We start from the raw sequence: 19,645 nt of genomic DNA, 5'->3' as shown, positions 1-19,645 counted from the left end.
ATATATTGAATACATATATTGAATATATGTACACACACATATGGTTTACAGGACACTTCCTATAAAACATTGGAAAGATGTTGAGAGCTGTTTCCTCCCATTTTATAATCCTTTCTAGGGCTGGAATTAAAGGCGTGCACCACTGTGCTTAAAGGTATGCACCACCCGGTTTCTATGGCAACTAGTGTGGCTACTGGATTAAAGGTGTGTGTCCCCATTACCTGGTCTGTAAGGCTGACCAGTGGGAGTGTTTTACTCTCATATCTTCAGGCAGTCTTTATTAAAATATAACAGAAATACCACTACATTCCTCTTTTTGCATAAAATGAAAAAGAAGGCTATAACTAATAAAAGAGAACTATATACAATAAAAACAATGACTATATGTAATATATACAGGCAATAAATACATCAATAATGTCTAATCAATTTACATTTGACAAATTCAGAGAAAATGTTTTATATCTATCCTACTTTGGTGAGTCCAAAGTCTTATACCTAATTTACATTTTTTTTATTAAAAGCGATTTTATTGCTCGTGTACACAAGGGAATTTATGCCACTAAAGCAGAGGCTGGGGATGACTCATATTTCCAGTTGGGTGGGAGGACCCGCTTGGTCTTATAGTAACGAGCCAGCCGGTGAATTCTGCTCTCTATCAGAATCAGGCGGAATTTAGCATCCTTATCCTTTCTGTTCCTCTCAAGATGCTTTCGGAGGGGACTACCTTCTTAATCAACTGGTAGAGATCCTCAGGGAGATCAGGGGCAAGGCCTTTGGATTTAAGGATTCTCAAGATTTTATTACCAGTCACAAAACGGATCTGGGCCACACCGTGTGAGTCCCTCAGGATCACACCTATCTGGGGGGGGGAGCCTTTCTTGGCCAGTTTGTAAATCTGTTCCTTCACGTCGTCAGAGGTCAGCTTTAGCCACGTGGGGACACTATGGAGGTAGGGCAGCACCCACTGGGACAGGCCCTTCCCGGGAGCATGCACACGACCCATGATGGCGGAGGTCTGACAGCAAAGAGAGAACGAGGGAGGAAACTCCTCAGGAAGCCAAGATATGCAGCTTTATTTTCTATCATAACTTGCTTTCTGTGTCTGATAAACTATAAGTATAGCTATCTAATCTTCAACTCCCTTGGAGACCTAAGAAGGAAATAATATTATCTGAGTAAGCAGGAAGTGCAAGCAAGCAACTTCCAAAAAATGTGAGTAATGACAGAAACAGCTGACTGTGTAAACAGTCACCAAAGTTCCTCTGCAACTCTGGGGATACAGGCCTAGCATATTCAACAGACTTTTCTGTGAAGCAGGGTATTTTGTGTCCTGCTTGTCTAATTAGGACAGCATAATGTCACCAGTCAAGGCAGGGCCATTTTCTTGCCCAGTGGCTTATTTTTGCCACAAAGAAAGTAAACTCCATGTGGAGTTTCTTCAATGCCCATTATCTTCTCTGAAGTAAATTGGTGCTGCCAGGAGCAGACATGCCTCATTGCCATAAAAAAGAAAAACCTAGGTTATTAAAACATCTTAAATGCCATATTCTATAGATCTCTCAAGTGTTTGAAGATGACCTATCTATCTAAATTATATCTTTGTTTGACCTTGAGAACATACCTAATATGACTACAAGTTTGATTATGCTAGTGATTAACTACTAATCTATATTTCTTTATTATCCCAAACAGTTGATAATAATAATTTTTAAGGACTAGAAATTTGAATTACATTTTTATTTATTTATTTATTTATTTATTTATTTATTTATTTATTTATTTGGTTTTTTAAGACAGGGTTTCTCTGTGGCTTTGGAGCCTGTTCTGGAACTCGCTCTGTAGACCAGGCTGGTCTCGAGCTCACAGAGATCCGCCTGCCTCTGCCTCCCGAGTGCTGGGATTAAAGGCGTGCGCCACCATTGCCCGGCCTGCATTACATTTTTAAATGAGCTGTATAGGTACAATACCCTGAACAAGATTAGAAATGTATGTACAATTTTTTGGAGTGGGGGAGGGTTCAACCTGAAGATCTGAAAAGCAAAATAGCCAGCCACTGACTCTGACCTCGACCTCAGTCTGAAATGGCAATCCTGTCTCCCGGAATCTCAGATTCTGACCAAGTTTTCATCGAATCATGCTTCATTTGACACCCAAGTTTTTGGGGCATAAATTTGAAGAAAGGCCATTTGCCTGAGGCTTTTTAGCCAGCAGCCCAAGCCAGGGCTGGGATTGGAATCTAGTTCTAGGAATTGGAACCCAAACCTAGCCACCTGGGTTCAGGAGAAAAAATAACGCTCCCAGCTCCCATCCACCCCAGTTTAGCTTCCAGGTAAAGATGGAAAACTCATAGATACTCTGGATACTGTATGTTATTGTGCTGTCTTTGAATTGTTTGACTGCTGAGGAAGGAGCAACAGCTGCTAAAAGACTTTTGATTATAAATGCTGCTGGACTAATCCAATTTATAATTTTGAAAATGCCTTGACTTCAAAATTTAATTAAAAAGATATGCTACTTTGGAAAGAAGTTTTGCTTTTGTTTCCACAGGAATTGAGAGGCTGTGGATTCATTCTGAATTAAAAATAAATAAGGTTTGATCAAAATGCCTTGACTTCAAAATTTAAGTCAAATGATATTGGAGATGATGTTTTGCTTTTCTTTTCACAGGAATTGAGAGGCTGTGGATTCATTCAGGGTTAAAAAAATAAGGTTTGATCAAGGAAGATGCCCTGAAAAATCTCCAGTGGGAACAGATGGCCCAGATGATCCAACGTTTCAGAGTACATTTGTTGCAGTTTCCCCTGAGTTCTACATCCAGAATAGCGTCGAGACTGCTGGCTGAAATGATCCAGCCTCACAGAATGCTCCAGTAAGGCCTTGTGTTGAGAGCTGTTTCCTCCCATTTTACAATCCTCTCTAGGGCTGGGATTAAAGATGTGCTCCACTGTGATTAAAGACATTCACTACCCAGTGACTATGGCATCTAGTGTGTCTGTAAGGCTGACCATTGGGACTGTTTTACTCTCAGATCTTCAGGCAGTCTTTATTTATTAAAATGCAATTGAAATGCCACTACAGAGAGAAGAAAGGATCATATCACAACAGGCAAACTAAAGAATTAGATCCCATTGAGATTGGCTGAATTCATACATGGCTGGTGAGCTATACAGTAACTTAAAGGAACATAGCTTGTCTAGCCCATGTTGAAGCTTCATTTCCTAGACACCTGGGTGAAATGTACTGAATTTGCATCTATTCATTTGAGCTGTGACATGAAAAGAGTAGCCAAGGGACACTCTCTGTCTAAAGATGTCCTGAACAGGTAAAGGAAGTCAAATCTCTGAGAGCCCAGAACTCAGTTAGACTGAAGATACATACAATCATTTTTCAAAGATTTATTTATTTATGTGTTTTATGTATATGGTGCTCTACATGCACATAGCACCTGTGACAGAAGAAGGCATTAGAGAGAAGAGGGCATTGGATCCCATTATAGATGGTTTTGTTTTGGTGGAGGCCACTTGTTGGTTCCCGGCTGCTTAGCCCCGAAATAATCACACAGAAACTGTATTAATAAAATCACTGCTTGACTCATGAGCCCTAGCTTCTTATTGACTAACTCTTACATATTAATGTAACCCATTTCTATTAATTTGTGTATGGCCACGTGGCTATGGCTTACCAGCTAAAGTTCTGGCATCTGTCTCCAGTGGAGCTCCATGGTGTTTCTCTGACTCTGCCCTTCTTTCTCTCAGCATTCAGCCTAGCTTTCCCTGCCTACCTATGTTCTGCCTTAGCTCTGTCCAAAGCAGTTTTTTTTATTCATTACATACAGCACACAGAGGGGACTCACATGTCAGTTGTGAACCACCATGTGGTTGCTGGGAATTAAACTCAGGGCTTCTGAAAGAGGAACCAGTGCTGTTAACCATTGAGCCATCTCTCCAGCTTCTACTATGAGTTTTATTGTCAACTTTTCCAATCTATACCAACTTCTGAAGTTACATAGGGGGTGATTTCTGAAGAATGGGATGGTCCCAGATGAGAACATCCTGGTGCCCAAGCATCTAGCTGCTGTATAGACTGTTATGGGAGGACCATTCACATAGTAGTTTCAAGAGAACTAACCCCAGCTGGTCTGTTATTCCCTGTTGCTGTTTGTATGAGTATACGGTAGCTCCATGGTCTGGCACAAATCAGGACTCTCCTGATTTATATAATAATGCCTGAGAGTTTTCTAGATAAGTGATTTAATTTAGTATACAGTTTTAATTTATACTATGTTAATGACTTTCTAATATGATTCTTTTCTTTCTCAGTGTGTTTTGGCTTTTGTATTGCACAGATGATTTCTTTGTTGTGTGTACAAACATCTGTTGGGTAAATTAGCTATGTGTGCTTGTTGTTTTAGTTTGGAACATACAAGGTTCAAAATAATTTAATTAGGTATTATCAGACACATACACACACTTTTTTCTTAAAACATCAAAGCAATCTATACATTTAAATGTCTAAACACTGCATAATGTATGACCAACAGCCCACTGAGAGAATTCTTTGGAATGAGAAGGAAGAGGAAGGGAGAAACAATGAGACATTGAAACTGCTTAGTGCTTCTTCTGTGACCAGCACTTAATACAGAAATGCATTAATTTTTCTAATTTACAAAATTAGCTAGTATATATATATATATATATATATATATTAAATCACTTATTATGCCTGTGAAATCTTTAATACATACAATTTTAAACAAATAATTTCATTATTTGAATAAAGCATAAATCGCTATTATTGTTAAATGTTAAGATTGTGTTTATCTATGTTCATAGCAGCATTATTTCACATAGCCAGAACCTGTTAACAGCCTAAATACCACTCGACTGAAGAATGGATAAGGAAAATGTGGTGCATTTACACAATGGAGTACTACACAGTGGGAAAAAATAATGACACCTTGAAATTTGTGGGCAAATGGATGAATCTAGAAAACATCATACTGAGTGAGGTAACCCATACCTAGAAAGACAAATATTATATGTACTTACTTATAAGTGGCTTTTAGACATAAAGCAAATAAAGCCAGCATACAAATCACAATCCCAGAGAACTTAGACAACAATGAGGACCCTAAGAGAGACATACATGAATCTAATGTACATGGGAAGTAGAAAAAGACAAGATCTCCTGAGTAAATTGGGAGCATTGGGACCTTGGGAGAGGGTTGAAAGGATGGGGAGAAGAAGGGAGGGGAGTGGAGAAAAATATATAGCTCAATAAAAACAATTAAAAAAGATTGTGTCCATTTGAGATCTTTCAAATACCGTTGTTATGAATGTTACTAAATTTTTAGTTACTCCTTTATGATGGAGAGCTCACTAAACTGATGTTCCCAGGGCAAAAGACTTTTATAGACCTTAACATAATTAGCTGCCTTCTAGAGAGATGGGTGCATATTTCTAGTACATGAGATAGCAGATATTAACATAGCCTCATTGCACTTACTCGTACGAACCTTTAAAGGTATTTTGTTGGCGGGAAAAGTAAAGATTTATTATCTAATTTGCTAACATGAATTTTGATGCTGTCACTATTACTAGTCATTTAAATTGCTCACAGAACACAGAAAATTAGGACCAGAAGCTTCCCCCATTCTCAGATGAGGGTATTAGTCAACTAGTTCCAGTGCTTGGGATCATCCGTCTGTTTCTCCTGGCTACCTTTGTTACTCACGGCTCACCATTCATGGCTGTTGATTTGCTACCAGGCGAATCACACATAGATAGTACGTGTGTTTCCATGCAGATCTGACCCAGCACAGAAGTAAACAAAGGAGGAGACAAACTACTGAGTCAACTGTGTTATGTAGCAGATTATGTTAGCACGTTACCCAGCATCAACACAGAAAGCAAACAAACAGGCAGGCCGGACAATGACCTGTGACCGTTGTTAGCAATTTGAATGACACATAATGCTAAAGTCAACAGCTATGCAGAGAACTGTTTCTTTTTGTGAGTCAACAGGGGTTTTGGTTTATTTTACAATACCTGTCAGATCATAAATGTAGACTTATAAAAAAGCATACAGGATATTTAGGTAAATGTCATATGTTTCTTAAACTGGAACTCCATTCAATGGTTCCTGTCTATGAAAACATTAAAATAAAATGTTTCTGGCATCTGTAAGCTCCCCACCTTTGGAAACTGGGCTATCTGATAAAAATGATATCTATAATAACACTATTTAAAAATTCTTTCCCAGAAATTAAATTATAATAAATATCAACTGTAACTTGGGATTTATTGATGTCAGATAAATTTTTTAAAAATATTAAAATTCCCTACTATTATTCTGGGGATAGCATTTGATGATCTTGTCTGGGTCAGTGAGCAGTCCCACCTGCCTGCATGTAGGAGTTGCAGTTATAGAGATGGATCCAAGTACAGACAGAGCTGCGTGAAGTAGTAGAACGGCCTGGTTTGAAGTGCTAACGAGCTGTATGACTACAGTCAATTTGTGGAATCACTCTTGGCTTTGATCTCCTGGTCTTTCAGATTTGGGCAAGACAAGATTATCAGGAACCTCATAGAGTTCCCGTGAAGAAAATATGATATTGTAGCGGAATCCTTGGGGCAGTGCCCAGCACAGACTAGCCATTCTGATTACTACATCTAAGCAATAATCCATATTATCATTTTTTGAATAATTGTTACTACTAAAGAAAGTATCTGCTGCTCCCTTCTTCATCAAGCTCATATTTTACGAATAGCATAGATGTGATTATAACTATGTTTCTGAACCCGTCTGCCAATGAATTGTCTGAAAATGCAATTTGGCTGAAAGGTCTAGAAGGCCTGAAAATCTCTATGGCTGGTCCAAGGCTGTGTGTTGAGATAGGGAGCTGCGGGCTGCGTCCCCGGCACCCGGCTGCCCGGATGGCTAGCTTATGCCCCGAAATAATTACACAGAAACTGTATTCTTTTAAACACTGCCTGGCCCATTAGTTCCAGCCTCTTATTGGCTAGCTCTTACATATTGACCTAACCCATTTCTAATAATCTGTGTAGCCCACGAGCTGGCTTACCAGGAATGATCTTAACCTGCATCTGCCTGGAGTGGGAGAATCATGGCGACTCACTGACTCAGCTTCTTTCTTTCAGCATTCTGTTCTGTTTACTCCGCCTACCTAATTTTCTGTCCTATTAAAGGGCCAGGGCAGTCTCTTTATTTAACCAATGAAATTAACACAAAACAGAAGACTCTCCCCCATTAACTGTGACTAGCTTTCTGTTCCCAGAAAGATGGAAGAGTATGCCGATTTCAGTGGCTTGTCTCCAGAGTCAAGCTAACTTCAGGGTGGAGGAGGCCTTGGCACTTCCCAAAGAGACTGCAGGCAGTGTGTTAGGTTCTAAACTCTAGTTGCTCATGGAAGCAACCTTGGAAGGACCTTTGTGACTGCCCCTGCCTTTTCCCGGCTGTGTTGACCTACGGCTAACTTTGTGGGCATCAGACTGGTGGAGTCACCTGTAGTCCTGACATCACAAGAGTATTGTGCAGTTTTAATGCTCTGCTCTGGTTATCCTGAAATTCTTAACAATTTGGACTCTTAATCTTTATCTGATAAGACCATGGAGAATGTGCTTCAGGAGAGGGGATAGTGTTGTGTCTTTGTGTGTGTGTGTATGTGCTATTTCTTGTTGTGCCATTAACATAGAGATTCATGATACTCATTTACACAGAATTCACAGGGACCAAAAATGTGTGGGAATTGAGAAACTCAAAGACAAACATGTTGTGTCTAGAACCAGGAACTGTATAAGCAGATGCCCTGACAGTCAGACGTCACACTTCCAGTTTAGACCAGAACTTCAAACATAGAAGGAATGAAACGACATTTTAAGAAAGAACGAAGGACTTGTTCCTTTCTGTTTATGTATTACTTCTCTGTATCAGTCAACCACTTCATGAAAATTAACCTGTAGAAGGGCAGACAGAATGACCTATACTTCTTTTTCTTGTCCTTACTTTTCAGTAGGCCAAAGGTCGAGAATGTTGGTAGAATGCAATCATATAAAGGGCGATGTTAATTTCTTTTTAAACCAATGTAACATTTTTATTGATTCTCTGGGAATTTTACATCATGCACTCCAATCTTTCCCATGTCTGCCCTCCTCATCCTTGTGATCCCCCCTCAAAAACAGTAAAAAGTCTATTTTTTGTTTTGTATACACTCACTGGAGCATGGTCCAACTCTCAGTGGTCTGCCCCTTAACTAGCACTGAGTCCTTCCCCTCCTGCACCCCTCCACAAGCCATCAGTTGTGGAGATCGAATGTTAGCAACCCCATCACATTTTTTAAAAGTTCGGTTCAATGGCTTCCTGTCTATGCTGTTACTTTTGTGTGTGTCCTCAGAGAAGCTTCCTAGCCTTCCTTATATTGTTGAAGGTCTGTGAGTGAAGAAGGGACATGTACTCCAATTATCCCCGACTATGAATTTTCCTTACGGAGAATGCTATGGACTGCACAGTGGATGGCTGATAGCAAGCTCCACTCTGGCTGGCTTGTAGGGCTGGCCTCTTTTTCCCTGGTAACCTGGGAACATAGGGAGAGTATGGGGACAGGGCAAAGCTCTGCGGAGTGGCAGAAGACGTATTTATTTCTTTAGCCCTGTTGCCCTCTATTTTCTGCTTTAAAAGCAGGATTTGGACATAAATGGGGACCATTTAAGATAGGAGAGGTTTTTCCTTTTGTATGTGTGTTTTCCCTCAGCCTTGGTAGCCAGCCTGCACATAACACACTTGGAGCCTAGTATTGTAGTTTAAGTCTCCTCCCCGTGTGTCTCCCTCACAGCTTTTACCAGGGCCAGATGGCATTTGAGCAGGGTATTAGCTTCTTTTGCTTTGGGTTCTTGGAATCTATGTTAGTGCAGTTCTTGAGGCTTTATCATAGCACAGAGTCCAAATGGCAATCCCAAGTGTAGACACAGGAATAAAGGCCTCTGCAGTGGAGACAGGCAGACCTCTGTCTCTAAGGAGATTTGCTGGGCTAGAATGCTCACGGTCACCATCTGCTATCCAGGTGTCCATGGGTGAGTCTGAGTATTAGCACAGGAGATTAGAAAGTCTGTTGAGTTCCTAGGTTTTCTGTATAGACTCCTTCCCCAGCTGGAGTTTGAACCTCCTGCTCAGGCTGACTCCCTCACTCAGCATGAACTTGCTCAGTTAGGAGCATCTCTGAAGTTGTCTTTTTTTTCCCTCAGTGGAATAAGTCTTTCCTCTCAAGAATACCTTTAAAGACTAAAATCTAGCCAGGCGATGGTGGCACACGCCTTTAATCCCAGCACTTGGGAGGCAGAGGCAGGCGGATCTCTGTGAGTTCGAGACCAGCCTGGTCTACAAGAGCTAGTTCCAGGACAGGCTCCAAAGCCACAGAGAAACCCTGTCTCGAAAAACCAAAAAAAAAAAAAAATCTAGCTCTTAAACTGCTAGGTTCAGAGTGAGACCAGCTTGTATGCACAGCTTTGGTCATTTGTTTATAACTCTAAATTGCCATTCGGGCTCCAAGTGCAAAGTAGACGGCTTTTCTTTGGATCTCAGGCTCATGGGAATTTCCTGCCATTTGGGGAATTCTCCCCACACTCTTAGGACAGTCCTGTCAACAGTAAGCAGATGGGGAGAGCTGGAGGGAGGCAAGGGGGTAAGCAGAAGTTTATAAGGCATAGAGGTAGAACAGTGGGCAGTAAAGTTGGCTATGTGTACTGAGAGGACAAAGAACCCATTGTGTCGTGGTCTGCTGCCAGCCTGGACCATATATTAATTCTCTGGACCAGCCAGGGAGATGTGGGAAATAATTGAGACAACTCATATGGCTTTATCAGGAGGGAGATTCTCAGGGATCCCCCATGAAATCCCGAGTTCACATTCTGAAACTTCCTCCTTGTTTATTCTCCAAAACATAAACTGAGGGGGAAATTCATTAGCATTTTGTTTCCTAGGTAACCAGGCGAATGTCTTTGGTCATGTCCACACCTTTCTATGCCCATTTTGTCTTTCTGCCCTTTATGCCAGCTCTCTCATGCAGGCCGAATTAACACCTCTCTCCCAGGTGTTCTCCTAATTACAAAGAAGGGCAGAACAGCATTAGCGTATCCTGACCCTTTGTTAGCAGTGTGGAAAGCCAGGTGACCACCTCCTGTGGCAGGTGCAAACTATGGCTTGACAGTCTGGCCGCCATACAATGTAGAAAAATCTTGCCCCACATCATTGTCCGTGTTTGACTAGTGAGCTTGTGTCTCAAACACGGGCTTAGGCACTTAGCCCTGGGGAGGAGGAGTCTCCACTGTTTCTGCCAACAGGCTTCGAGCTTGTTTTGCCTGTGTATCTGATGCTTCTTTCCCCATGCCTTTATTCTGCTGCCACAAAGCTTCAGACAACATGTCCGATGGAAAATAAAGCATCCTCAGGGCAGATGTAGTAAGATGGTAGGTAGAGGAGAGACTAAGGGGTTGTTAGGATCAACAAGTGACACACAGGTACGGAGAGGCCCCACAGAGCTAGTGAGAACGAGCTGAGCAAAGGGACAAGCGTGAGAGCCACCTGAGTACTCAAAGCCAGCATAGTGGGCAGAAGGAGCAACTCCGGGGTTTGGATGGCTAGAATGGGGTGTTGGGATTTCAGATTTCACAAGGAAGTGGTATAGTGGAAGCATGGGGAAGTTAAAACGGTTTTGTCTAAGGTATTTGTCAAAGCATCACATAAATACTATATCACTCAGAGATTCTAGGAGGGTTGGAAGAGGATGCTGTCACTCAGTGTCTGTCTTAGATAAGACTGGCAATGGCAGTGAAGAGAGGGGATGAGACAGCGCACACCAAAGGCAGAGAACAGAGTGTTACCAATGCGGCAAGAGTGAGACCCCAGCAGGTGAGGGCCACGGGCAGGAGATAAATAGCCATACAGACAGAGCTTGGGTGTGGAGTTTATTGAGATAAAGGGGATAGGGGAGGAAAGAGAGAAATGGAGAGAGAGAGAGAGAGAGAGAGAGAGAGAGAGAGAGAGGGAGGGGAAGAGAAAAAAAGAAGAGACACACACAGAGAGAAAGTTACCTTCTCAGAGAAAATGGCAGAAAGGAAGAGTTAGGCGGGACTTGTCTTAAAGGGATCTTTTGCACCTGCATACAGACTAGGACCCTGGGCTGCCCAGGGTACTGCCTGAGTGATACCTGCCAGTTGACAGGGCAGACCAGCATAATGCCTGAGTCCTAAGAAGAAGCATTCAGGAAAGATTACAGGTGCAATGCTCAGATCAAAGCGTCATTCAGGAGCTTTGTGAATGTTCTATGCATCCTGCCCTGGTACATGGTACTTGAGAGGAGGGACAGGGTCTTTTGATGCCAGTGAAGAGGACAGGGAGTGAGCACAGATAACGTCATGATTGCAGAGGAAAAGGCCAGGTGGGACATAGGCACTTATTATAAAATCCTGTTATTTACAGTGTTCCTTTAAATATCCCTCTGGGGAGTTTAATTTTCCATTTGGGTGAACTCAGTGGAATGTACTCTGGAATAGTGAGATCTTCATAGACAGGTAAGAGCTAACTTCTGAGGAGAAAAGGGATAAATGTCATCAAATAGCTAAGACAGAAAGCAGAGCCCAACAGAAGAACACCATTTCCATGAACTCTGAATCATCAGGCAGCTTGTCCCAAAATGGATTACATGGGGGGAAAAGCTAAGCTTTTGCAATGAGTAATCTCTTAGAAATTTCCCAGGCAAGTCTTATGGCAACCATGTACTAGAGAGCTGAACGTGGACCTCAGACATATTTGTTCACTGCAACATAAGGTGGCCCTCTCATCTGGCATGTGGCTTGGTGTTCATTTGCACTTGGCTCAAGAGACTTGCCTCCTGACTTTCTGTTCATTGAGTTGGCAAGAATCTGCAAGTACCCCTGACAGATGGCTAACATCTAGCATAACCACCTGGCATGAATGAAAATATTTAAAGAGAATCACATGCCCTTCTGGCTTCCTTCCTCCCTTGGCCATCAGACTATGAAACTGATCCCTGTGCTGGCTAATTTGATGTCAACTTGAAACAAGCTATGGCTATTGCAGATGAGAGAGACTCAGTTAAGAGCGTGCCTCCATGAGATGCAGCTGCAGGCAAGCCTGGAGGTTAATTTTTAAGTTAGTGATGTATGTGGGTGGGTCCAACTTGTTGTGGGTGGCGCCATCCCTGGACCGGTGGTCCTGGGTTCTATAAGAAAGCAGGTTAGGCTACCTGTGAGGAGCAAGCCACTAAGCAGCACCGCCTCCATGGCCTCTGCATCAGCTCCTGCCTCCAGACTGCTGCCCTGCTTGAGTTCCTCCTATGATGAACACTGCTGTGGAAGTGTAAGCCAAATAGACTCTTCCCTCCCTAATTTGGCTTTTGGTCATGTTTTTGGTCACCATGCTTGATGGCCTTTCATCATAACAATGTTAACCCTAACTAAGACAATCCCCAAAGAATCAGAAGCTGGGGTCACCATTCCAGCCAGAGGAAGGACTTATGTCCTGGAACCCAGTTCTGACAACTTGCAGATGATTTAGCATGAGTGATAATCCTGGGTCAGTGATGGCAAGGGCTTGACCTTGACCCAGATTACTCAACTGTGCACCTCTTACCTCCTATTTAAACTAAACCCACCTTAGCACTTTGAATATGGAATAGGGGGAGGGTGTTAGACATTTTGCTTCCTGATATGCCCACATTGAGTAAATCTCCTCTCTCTGTTTTTCACTGTTGCTGTGGATTTAATTGTTCTAACTTGTCCTTAAATTCTAGCTATAACAAGAAAGGTCTGAAAGTAAAGAAATACACTTTGGGTGGATGTAGAGTAGCCTGCTTTATTAGCAGATGAGATCATACATGGATTTAATTGGACACTGCTAAATAAGCTCATGTTTATATATTGGTGTGGTGGTTTGAAGAGGAACGGCCTCCATAGGCTTACACATTTGAATGCTCGGTCTCTTGTTGGTAGAACTGTTTTGGGAAGGATTAGGTGTGACCTTACTGGGAGAGGTGTTTTTCTGGGGGTGGAATTTGAAGTTTGAAAATCCCCCACCAGGCGCAGTCCCCGACCCTACGCCACCCAGTCTCCGTTTCTAACTTGAGGATAAGATGTAAACTCTCAGCTACTGCTCCAGTTCCATGCCTGCTGTCCTATGGCCACACTCCACATCGTGGTGATGATAGACTAACCGGCTTACACTGTAAGAAAGCCCCCAGTTAAATGCCTTCTTCTATGTGTTGTCTTGGCCATGGTGTCTTTTCACAGCCATAGAAAACTAAGATGGCTGTTAATAGAACATTTGGACAAAGTTATGAAATATATTTTTATTTCTGTATCACTCGGTCTGTATCTACCTCCCTTCCTTGTTCCCCATCACTGTGGCTTTAGGCATCACTGACACTTGCATTCTACACTCATGGAACTACCAATGTATGATTTCTTCCCACAGTGTGCCCCGTCCATGAATGTTCCATCTTTACTCAGATCTAGGGAAAGGAAGACACATTCTTGGTGATGTTAGTTCCAGATCTTTTGTATTTAAATAATTTGGTTAGGCATTTCTGACATTATAGTAGTTAGTAGATTAACTGCAATTGAATGTTATTTTTACCTGGAAAAGTTCCTTAGGACTAACTAAAATCTACTAGTAAAAGCAACATTTGGTTCTTCCAAGCATTCAAAATTACCATCCAAAGATCGAGCAAAGATTAAACCTTAGAATCTGGGCAGAGAATTATTAATACACATAGATCCAGATTTTGAGCTTCCCATATTACTATATTGCCCCCTACAGGAAGTCTAAAATCCATTTTAGAAAGTTCTACAATGCAAGGAATGCTTTATTTATTTATCTCCTGAAAATTCAGTGCAAGCCTAGCGTCACCTGCATTTCCCCTAGCCACTTCCACATTATTTTCAGCACATGGATGCCAGGGATAGTGCTGTTGATACTAACATCAGGGCAAAGAGGAGCCGTGTCATTGGAGGTGGACTTCTCTTCGGTGGGGATGAACAGAGATACCTGTGCAATGTTTGATATTTCTGACTTCAGGTTGGACTTATCCACAGCCCGGATAGCAATGAAGATATCTGTGCCATTTCCAAAACTATCATCTTCCAGTTCAAACTCAAAGATTTCCTCAGAGTTGGCCTCCTTGGGGATGAGGTTGGTGGTGTTCACTTGGATGGAGGTATTGAACTTGTCTCTGAGATCAGCAATATTTGTGCTTATTCGGATGATGTACTTGGAAGCTAAAATGTGTGAGAGATGGGGGTGGGAGAGGGAGGGAGAGAGGAGTGAGAGAGGCTGCGACTTGTAATTCTCAAATCTTGAGCTTTAAAAACCTGTTAGGGATTATATCATCATCTCACGAAGTTACCATGAATAGACTGTAGTCACAAAGATTGTCATCTCCTGTGTGCATTTGTTAATCTTGACAAAGTGGATCTAAAGCCGCTCAGTGATTGCCTAAAGCTTCTGAGCATAGATAGGGCTTGGCTGAAGAAGGGTGGTTTGGGTGCTAGTGTTTCCTGAATGTTAACATGCTCAGACGATCTTAAAACACAGATTTAGTTAATTAGGTCAGGCTCTCGCCCACACATTTCATAAACACATGCTAGAAACAGAGAGAGAACCTCAGGCTCCACCCCACACCTAATTTCTATACTGATACTTTGAGAGCCAAAGTCTGGTAGCGTGGGAGAGTTCTTCCGCAGATGTTTATAGCCGTCTCTCTTCATAACCCTTCTTTAGAAACACAGCAAAACCTCATCTGTCAGCAGCTAAAAACAAAATCAAACCCAAAACAAAACAAAAAGCAAAATACCAAAGTTTTCTTTTCTGAGATAAAATATCTCATTCCTTAAGTAGGTAAGCTTCTTGGACTTTTTTAAATCTTTAATTTTAATTTTAGAAGCCATTAGAGATCCCCTGCCTCTGTCTCCTCCTGCCTTCAACACCAACCTCTACTGTGTCTCTGGTTGGTTGATAAACTCGTCTTCAGGGTCCATACCACAGCATCTTACCTCTCCCATGGTCATAGTCACCCCCGGGAGCGGTCCAGGTCAGATTCACGAGCTTGTGCCCCTGGATGCTAGCCTTTAGGTCGGTGACTCGGCAAGGTGGAAAGAGGTCAGGAATGGGAGCAGAGGGGACGTTCAAGGCCATGAATGACCCCCCAGAAGACGTCCTAGTGAAGCACAGTTGCTTGTCTTGGACAGTATTAGTTTCAGGACGTGGAGGATTGAATTTTACTTCACCTGTGTTAAATATAAAGAGCAATATTGCTGAAAGGCAAGCCCTTCCTGTTTCTTACTGGATCTTTCTTTCTTCCTGTTTCTTACTTTTCTCCTTCTCTCCTCCCACCCACAAAATCCACTTTAAAGTTTGGCAACAAGACACCAAATCGGGTTGCATAAGAAGGAAATGAGCAAAGTGAGGTCTACATTTCTTTACCTAACAGGTGTTTCCTGATTGTAATACGAAAAAAAAAACCAACCCTGCAATTAATTTTTCTAAAATTTACCCTGGAATTATACTCCTTCTCTCATTTTTTCTTGTCTTTAATTAAAAATTTTTATTCAGAGGACAAATTGCAGGAGTGGATTCTTTCCTCCCACACATGGGTACCAGGAGAGGAACTCCAGGTGTTGGACTTGGTAACAAGCTCCGTTATTCACTGAGCTATCTCACCGGCCTCTCATGTTCCTGTCTTCTATAAGGTCAGATTAAATATCATCTCTGCTATTGTCTTAAGAAGTCGCTTATCACTTTGATAATATTGTGAGGGCCATGGTCACTATCATTTATTTCGCACTTAATCTCCTTGGTCTTGGAGAATGACCTTGATTGTTTAACTTAGCCTGTTTTCACGTTCTCCATATTTGTTTAACTTATTTAACATATTTGTTTAACTTATTTAACATATTTGTTTAACTTAGCCTGTTTCCACATTCTCCATATTTGTGCTTTATCTTTCTTGCTTGATTCCAATTTCTCATGAAGTAGTTTATGTTAAGAGTTCTAACACTTTACGCTTTTGAAAGAGACAGTGTCTCACTATACAGCCCAGGTTGGTCTCAAACTCATGATCTTCCTGCCTTCTTTTTTGGAGTGCTAAGATTGTAGGTATATGCCACCCACTTCCAGACCAATTGTCTCAGTCAATTCCTGGGAATTTATTCACAAAGGAATTTGCTTCACAGCCTTATATAAAACTAATTCTGTGCCTCAAAGACTACTATGGCTCATGCAGCCAATTAAGCACTCAGAACTCATCCAATAAAGGTGCTCTGTGCAGAATATGACATTCGGAATTTACTTTCTCATACGTTCCACTTGTTTAAAGAGTTTTTGTGGTTGTTGTTGTTGGTTTTAATTAGGAAGGCAAATCGTGAAACCCTTTAGACTCTGTTGCTCTTAATCCACTGTGATCCTGAACAAGTATTTGAAACCCAGAGTGTTGTGTATGGTCTTTTTTCTTAAAGATGTGTTTTTTTCACTTGGTTACACGTAGGCTCAGGGGGTTGCCCTCTAAGAATCTGTTTTGCAGTGGAAGAAAGTGAAGGACATATTTTGTCTTGTAATTTGACTTGAAACCAAATGGTTTTTTTTTGACTTGAAACCAAATGGTTAAAAGCTGTGATTTGCCTAATTGGTTTTCAAATGGGGGGATTTTGCCCTCTCTTACAGGACAATGGCATATGACTAGGGACATTTTTGAATATAGTAACTTGGGGTTGGAGCTTTACTGGTGTCTAGTGGACTGTTTGGTTCTAGTGATGCAGCAGGATCCTACAAGACGTAAGAGTGTACTCAGAACAAAGGATCACCAGCCCCAAACACCAATAAGGTAGAGTGAGTGTCAGAAACCAAGAGACATCTTTGCATTATTCTTCCTCAAGGCTTACTGATTCTTCTAGACCCAAGTTTTTGGTCCAGTTTGCAGACCACTTACCATTTTCAATCCAGCCGTCTATGTACATGACTCCATTCTGAGGTAATGTTCTCTGTTTGTCTGTTGTAATTCCTCCCAGAGCCCATATTTTTATGCTGTATCTACCATTTGTATCAAAAGCTGTAAAAAATCTTGAGTAGACACCATCATTCTTGGTAGCATCAGCACCTTGACAAGGAGATGAACGAATTCATGAATACCCGAAAGGCAACTTGACATCTATATTTCCAATCTGCGTGTGGATTAAGATTTTGCAAACAGAGAAACTGAGCGTTATCAACAAGGCTTGATTATGTATAGGATGAGGCCTGATGCTTTTGTATACATGTGTGTACATGTATAGAGACTTAGGTGTAAACCTTCTCACCCTGAGGAGACTGTTCCTTTTGGAATCAGAGGTCATTACACATGTCTCAGTCATGACTGGTGGGATGAGCTATCAATTCACTAATTATCTTTCCTGTCAAGTCAGATTGCTTTATGTATATGATAGGGAAGAAAAATTCATAATTTCTCCCCAGGGGATGTTTGAGTAGGAAATATACTTATAAAATTCATTCTAATAAAGATTCTTCTATCAGAATAAATAGACACATTCCAAAAAGGAAATGCAGAATTGTATTTCTTCTTTATAGATTTCTTAAATGCAAGAAAAGTGGGCAGAATTTCTTACTTGGGGATCAAGCCTAACCAAAGTTCACATGGATATATGAATAATCTAGAATTCTGCTGGAATTCATCTTTGTTGATTAAAGTGTGACAATATATCTTTACCAATAATGGAGGATAGTAATACCTAACAAGTGTGTGGTGAACATAACAATGAAGATTATATATATAATATATATAAATAATATGTTTATATATGCAGAGAGATTGAGGAGGCAACGGAGAGAAAAATGGTTGTTATTCCCTTCCCTTAGTTGGGACAGCAGACAGTTCTGTGCAGGCTCTAATGCTACTGAATTCAAACTGTTAATGCACTTTAGCTTTGTAGAGGCTCAAACTAGACCCCTCTTCATGTTTCCCAATGTTTGGGAACGTGGCATGTATGAGCATGCTGAGAACTCTTTCACCAGGCCGTAGTACCAACTGTCTTCAGCAGGCCATGCCTGTTAGCTGTTCCATGGTGGTGTGTTAGAAGAAGAACTAATTTCTAGTTTCTTTGATGGTTACCTGCCCCATTATCCAGTAACTCCAGGGTCACTGTTTTTCCATTCACGGATTCAATCAAGGCTGTGACGCTGGCCCTGAGAATTGGAGAGACTCCTTGGCGAAGAGTTGCATAGACTGTTACAGGGCTGGGGAAGTTTGCTGTGTTCGTATTCACTACTGGGGTCACTGTAATTGGAGGCACTGTAGCACTTGCTGCCCGGGAGGTGACAGTCAAAGTAAGCGTTTGTGAGCTCGCTTTCAGGCTGTATTTCCAGTGGCCCACCTGACCAAAACAGATGCAGATATCTCCAGTCAGGAACAAAGACTTAGGACAAATGCCTATGCGACCAAAGCATGTTGGGAGCATGTCTAGAAAGATGTGGGTGTCCTTGATGCTCTGTCAGTCGAGGCAAACTAGAGTGTGTTTGGACTAACTATCAAGACAAACGTGGATAGGGATAATGGGGTCCAAAAGCCATGTCCTCACTGATTACTACCAGGAGTTTCCAAGGATGGGTTTCTGAGGGACAGGAAATCATTTTCATAATCCCAAAGCCACAAGGATCACTTGTCGTCCCGTTTGCTATGCAGTTCAATTGTTTCCCTTTTGTTTGGGGACATAAAATTATCCATTTCCTCTCTCTTGACTTAACCAGCAGGCTGACTTCAATGAATGAAGAATTTTTATTGTTTTTCCTAAAGTCAATACTCACTCTTAAAAAAACAAACAAACCTATAGCCATTTGTTAAAAAAAAAATCTAATCTGTAAGGAAGTGGACTTCATACCTTGGCAGTGCCTGGGACTTGGAGGTAGGCCATCTTGGTGGCTGGGTCTATAACAAAGCCACCTTGTTTTGTCCCACTGGGATCCCAGAGAAGAATCTGAGGAGCTTGTGTTGTCCAGGTGACAAGAAATAAAGTGTCCTTCCCCACTGTGCTGTCCACAATCACCGAGCCATTCATCCACTGGTCCTTCTGGAGACTGGCTCCCCTGCTCTCCAGCTGTTGAGAAGACAGAGACTTCACATCCCAGACAACACGGCGGGCATCTCACAGTCTTAGTACCAGGTCCTCATTGCTAGGAGCCAGCTAAATGGCCTGTACGTGTTCTTGAGTCCTTTGTGTGGTATTTAGGGTCATTTAAGATTCAGCTGTAAATTACTGTTCTACCTTCAAGTTCCCATACTTCTTTCTCCACCAAAAAGACCACCTCCCTCTTAGGGTTTGCAAACCCCAGACTTCACACTCTCTGCTTGTCCTTGACATCATGACTTCCTCTCTGCTTATCTGAGTCTTGCTGACCCTCCAGAACTGTGTGCAAGTGTGACTTTCTTCACTTTCACTGATGTCTGTCTCTTGGGATACAGGGGTCACCCTTTTCCCTATGCGCTTCGATGCAGCTTTCTCCCTGGCCATCCTTTGATGCTCGTCTTCTGCTTTGCTCGTGTAAACATCCCACCTCTTGCTGCACT

The 19,645-nt window shown here is 41.8% G+C and overlaps 1 protein-coding gene and 1 pseudogene across 1 annotated transcript in view; both read right to left on the bottom strand.

The window, feature by feature from the left end:
• Positions 1–517: 517 nt before the first annotated feature.
• LOC142853809 (small ribosomal subunit protein uS15-like) lies at positions 518–1,006 on the bottom strand (annotated as a pseudogene).
• An 11,881-nt stretch (positions 1,007–12,887) lies between these two features.
• Clca1 (chloride channel accessory 1) overlaps positions 12,888–19,645 on the bottom strand; it is a 29,547-nt gene continuing 22,789 nt past the window's right edge. The window contains exons 10-14 of the mRNA XM_075978977.1: positions 18,960–19,175; positions 18,194–18,455; positions 17,018–17,185; positions 15,087–15,320; positions 12,888–14,312 (exon numbers count right to left, since the gene is read on the bottom strand). Coding sequence (XP_075835092.1) covers positions 13,924–14,312; positions 15,087–15,320; positions 17,018–17,185; positions 18,194–18,455; positions 18,960–19,175 — 1,269 coding nt within the window. The 3' untranslated portion in view covers positions 12,888–13,923. The remainder of the gene's footprint in view (positions 14,313–15,086; positions 15,321–17,017; positions 17,186–18,193; positions 18,456–18,959; positions 19,176–19,645) is intronic.

The sequence above is a fragment of the Microtus pennsylvanicus genome, chromosome 7 (assembly GCF_037038515.1).
Source record: "Microtus pennsylvanicus isolate mMicPen1 chromosome 7, mMicPen1.hap1, whole genome shotgun sequence".
Lineage (NCBI taxonomy): Eukaryota > Metazoa > Chordata > Mammalia > Rodentia > Cricetidae > Microtus > Microtus pennsylvanicus.
The sequence above is the reverse complement of the archived record's forward strand: the minus strand, read 5'-3'. Positions and strand labels throughout refer to the sequence as shown.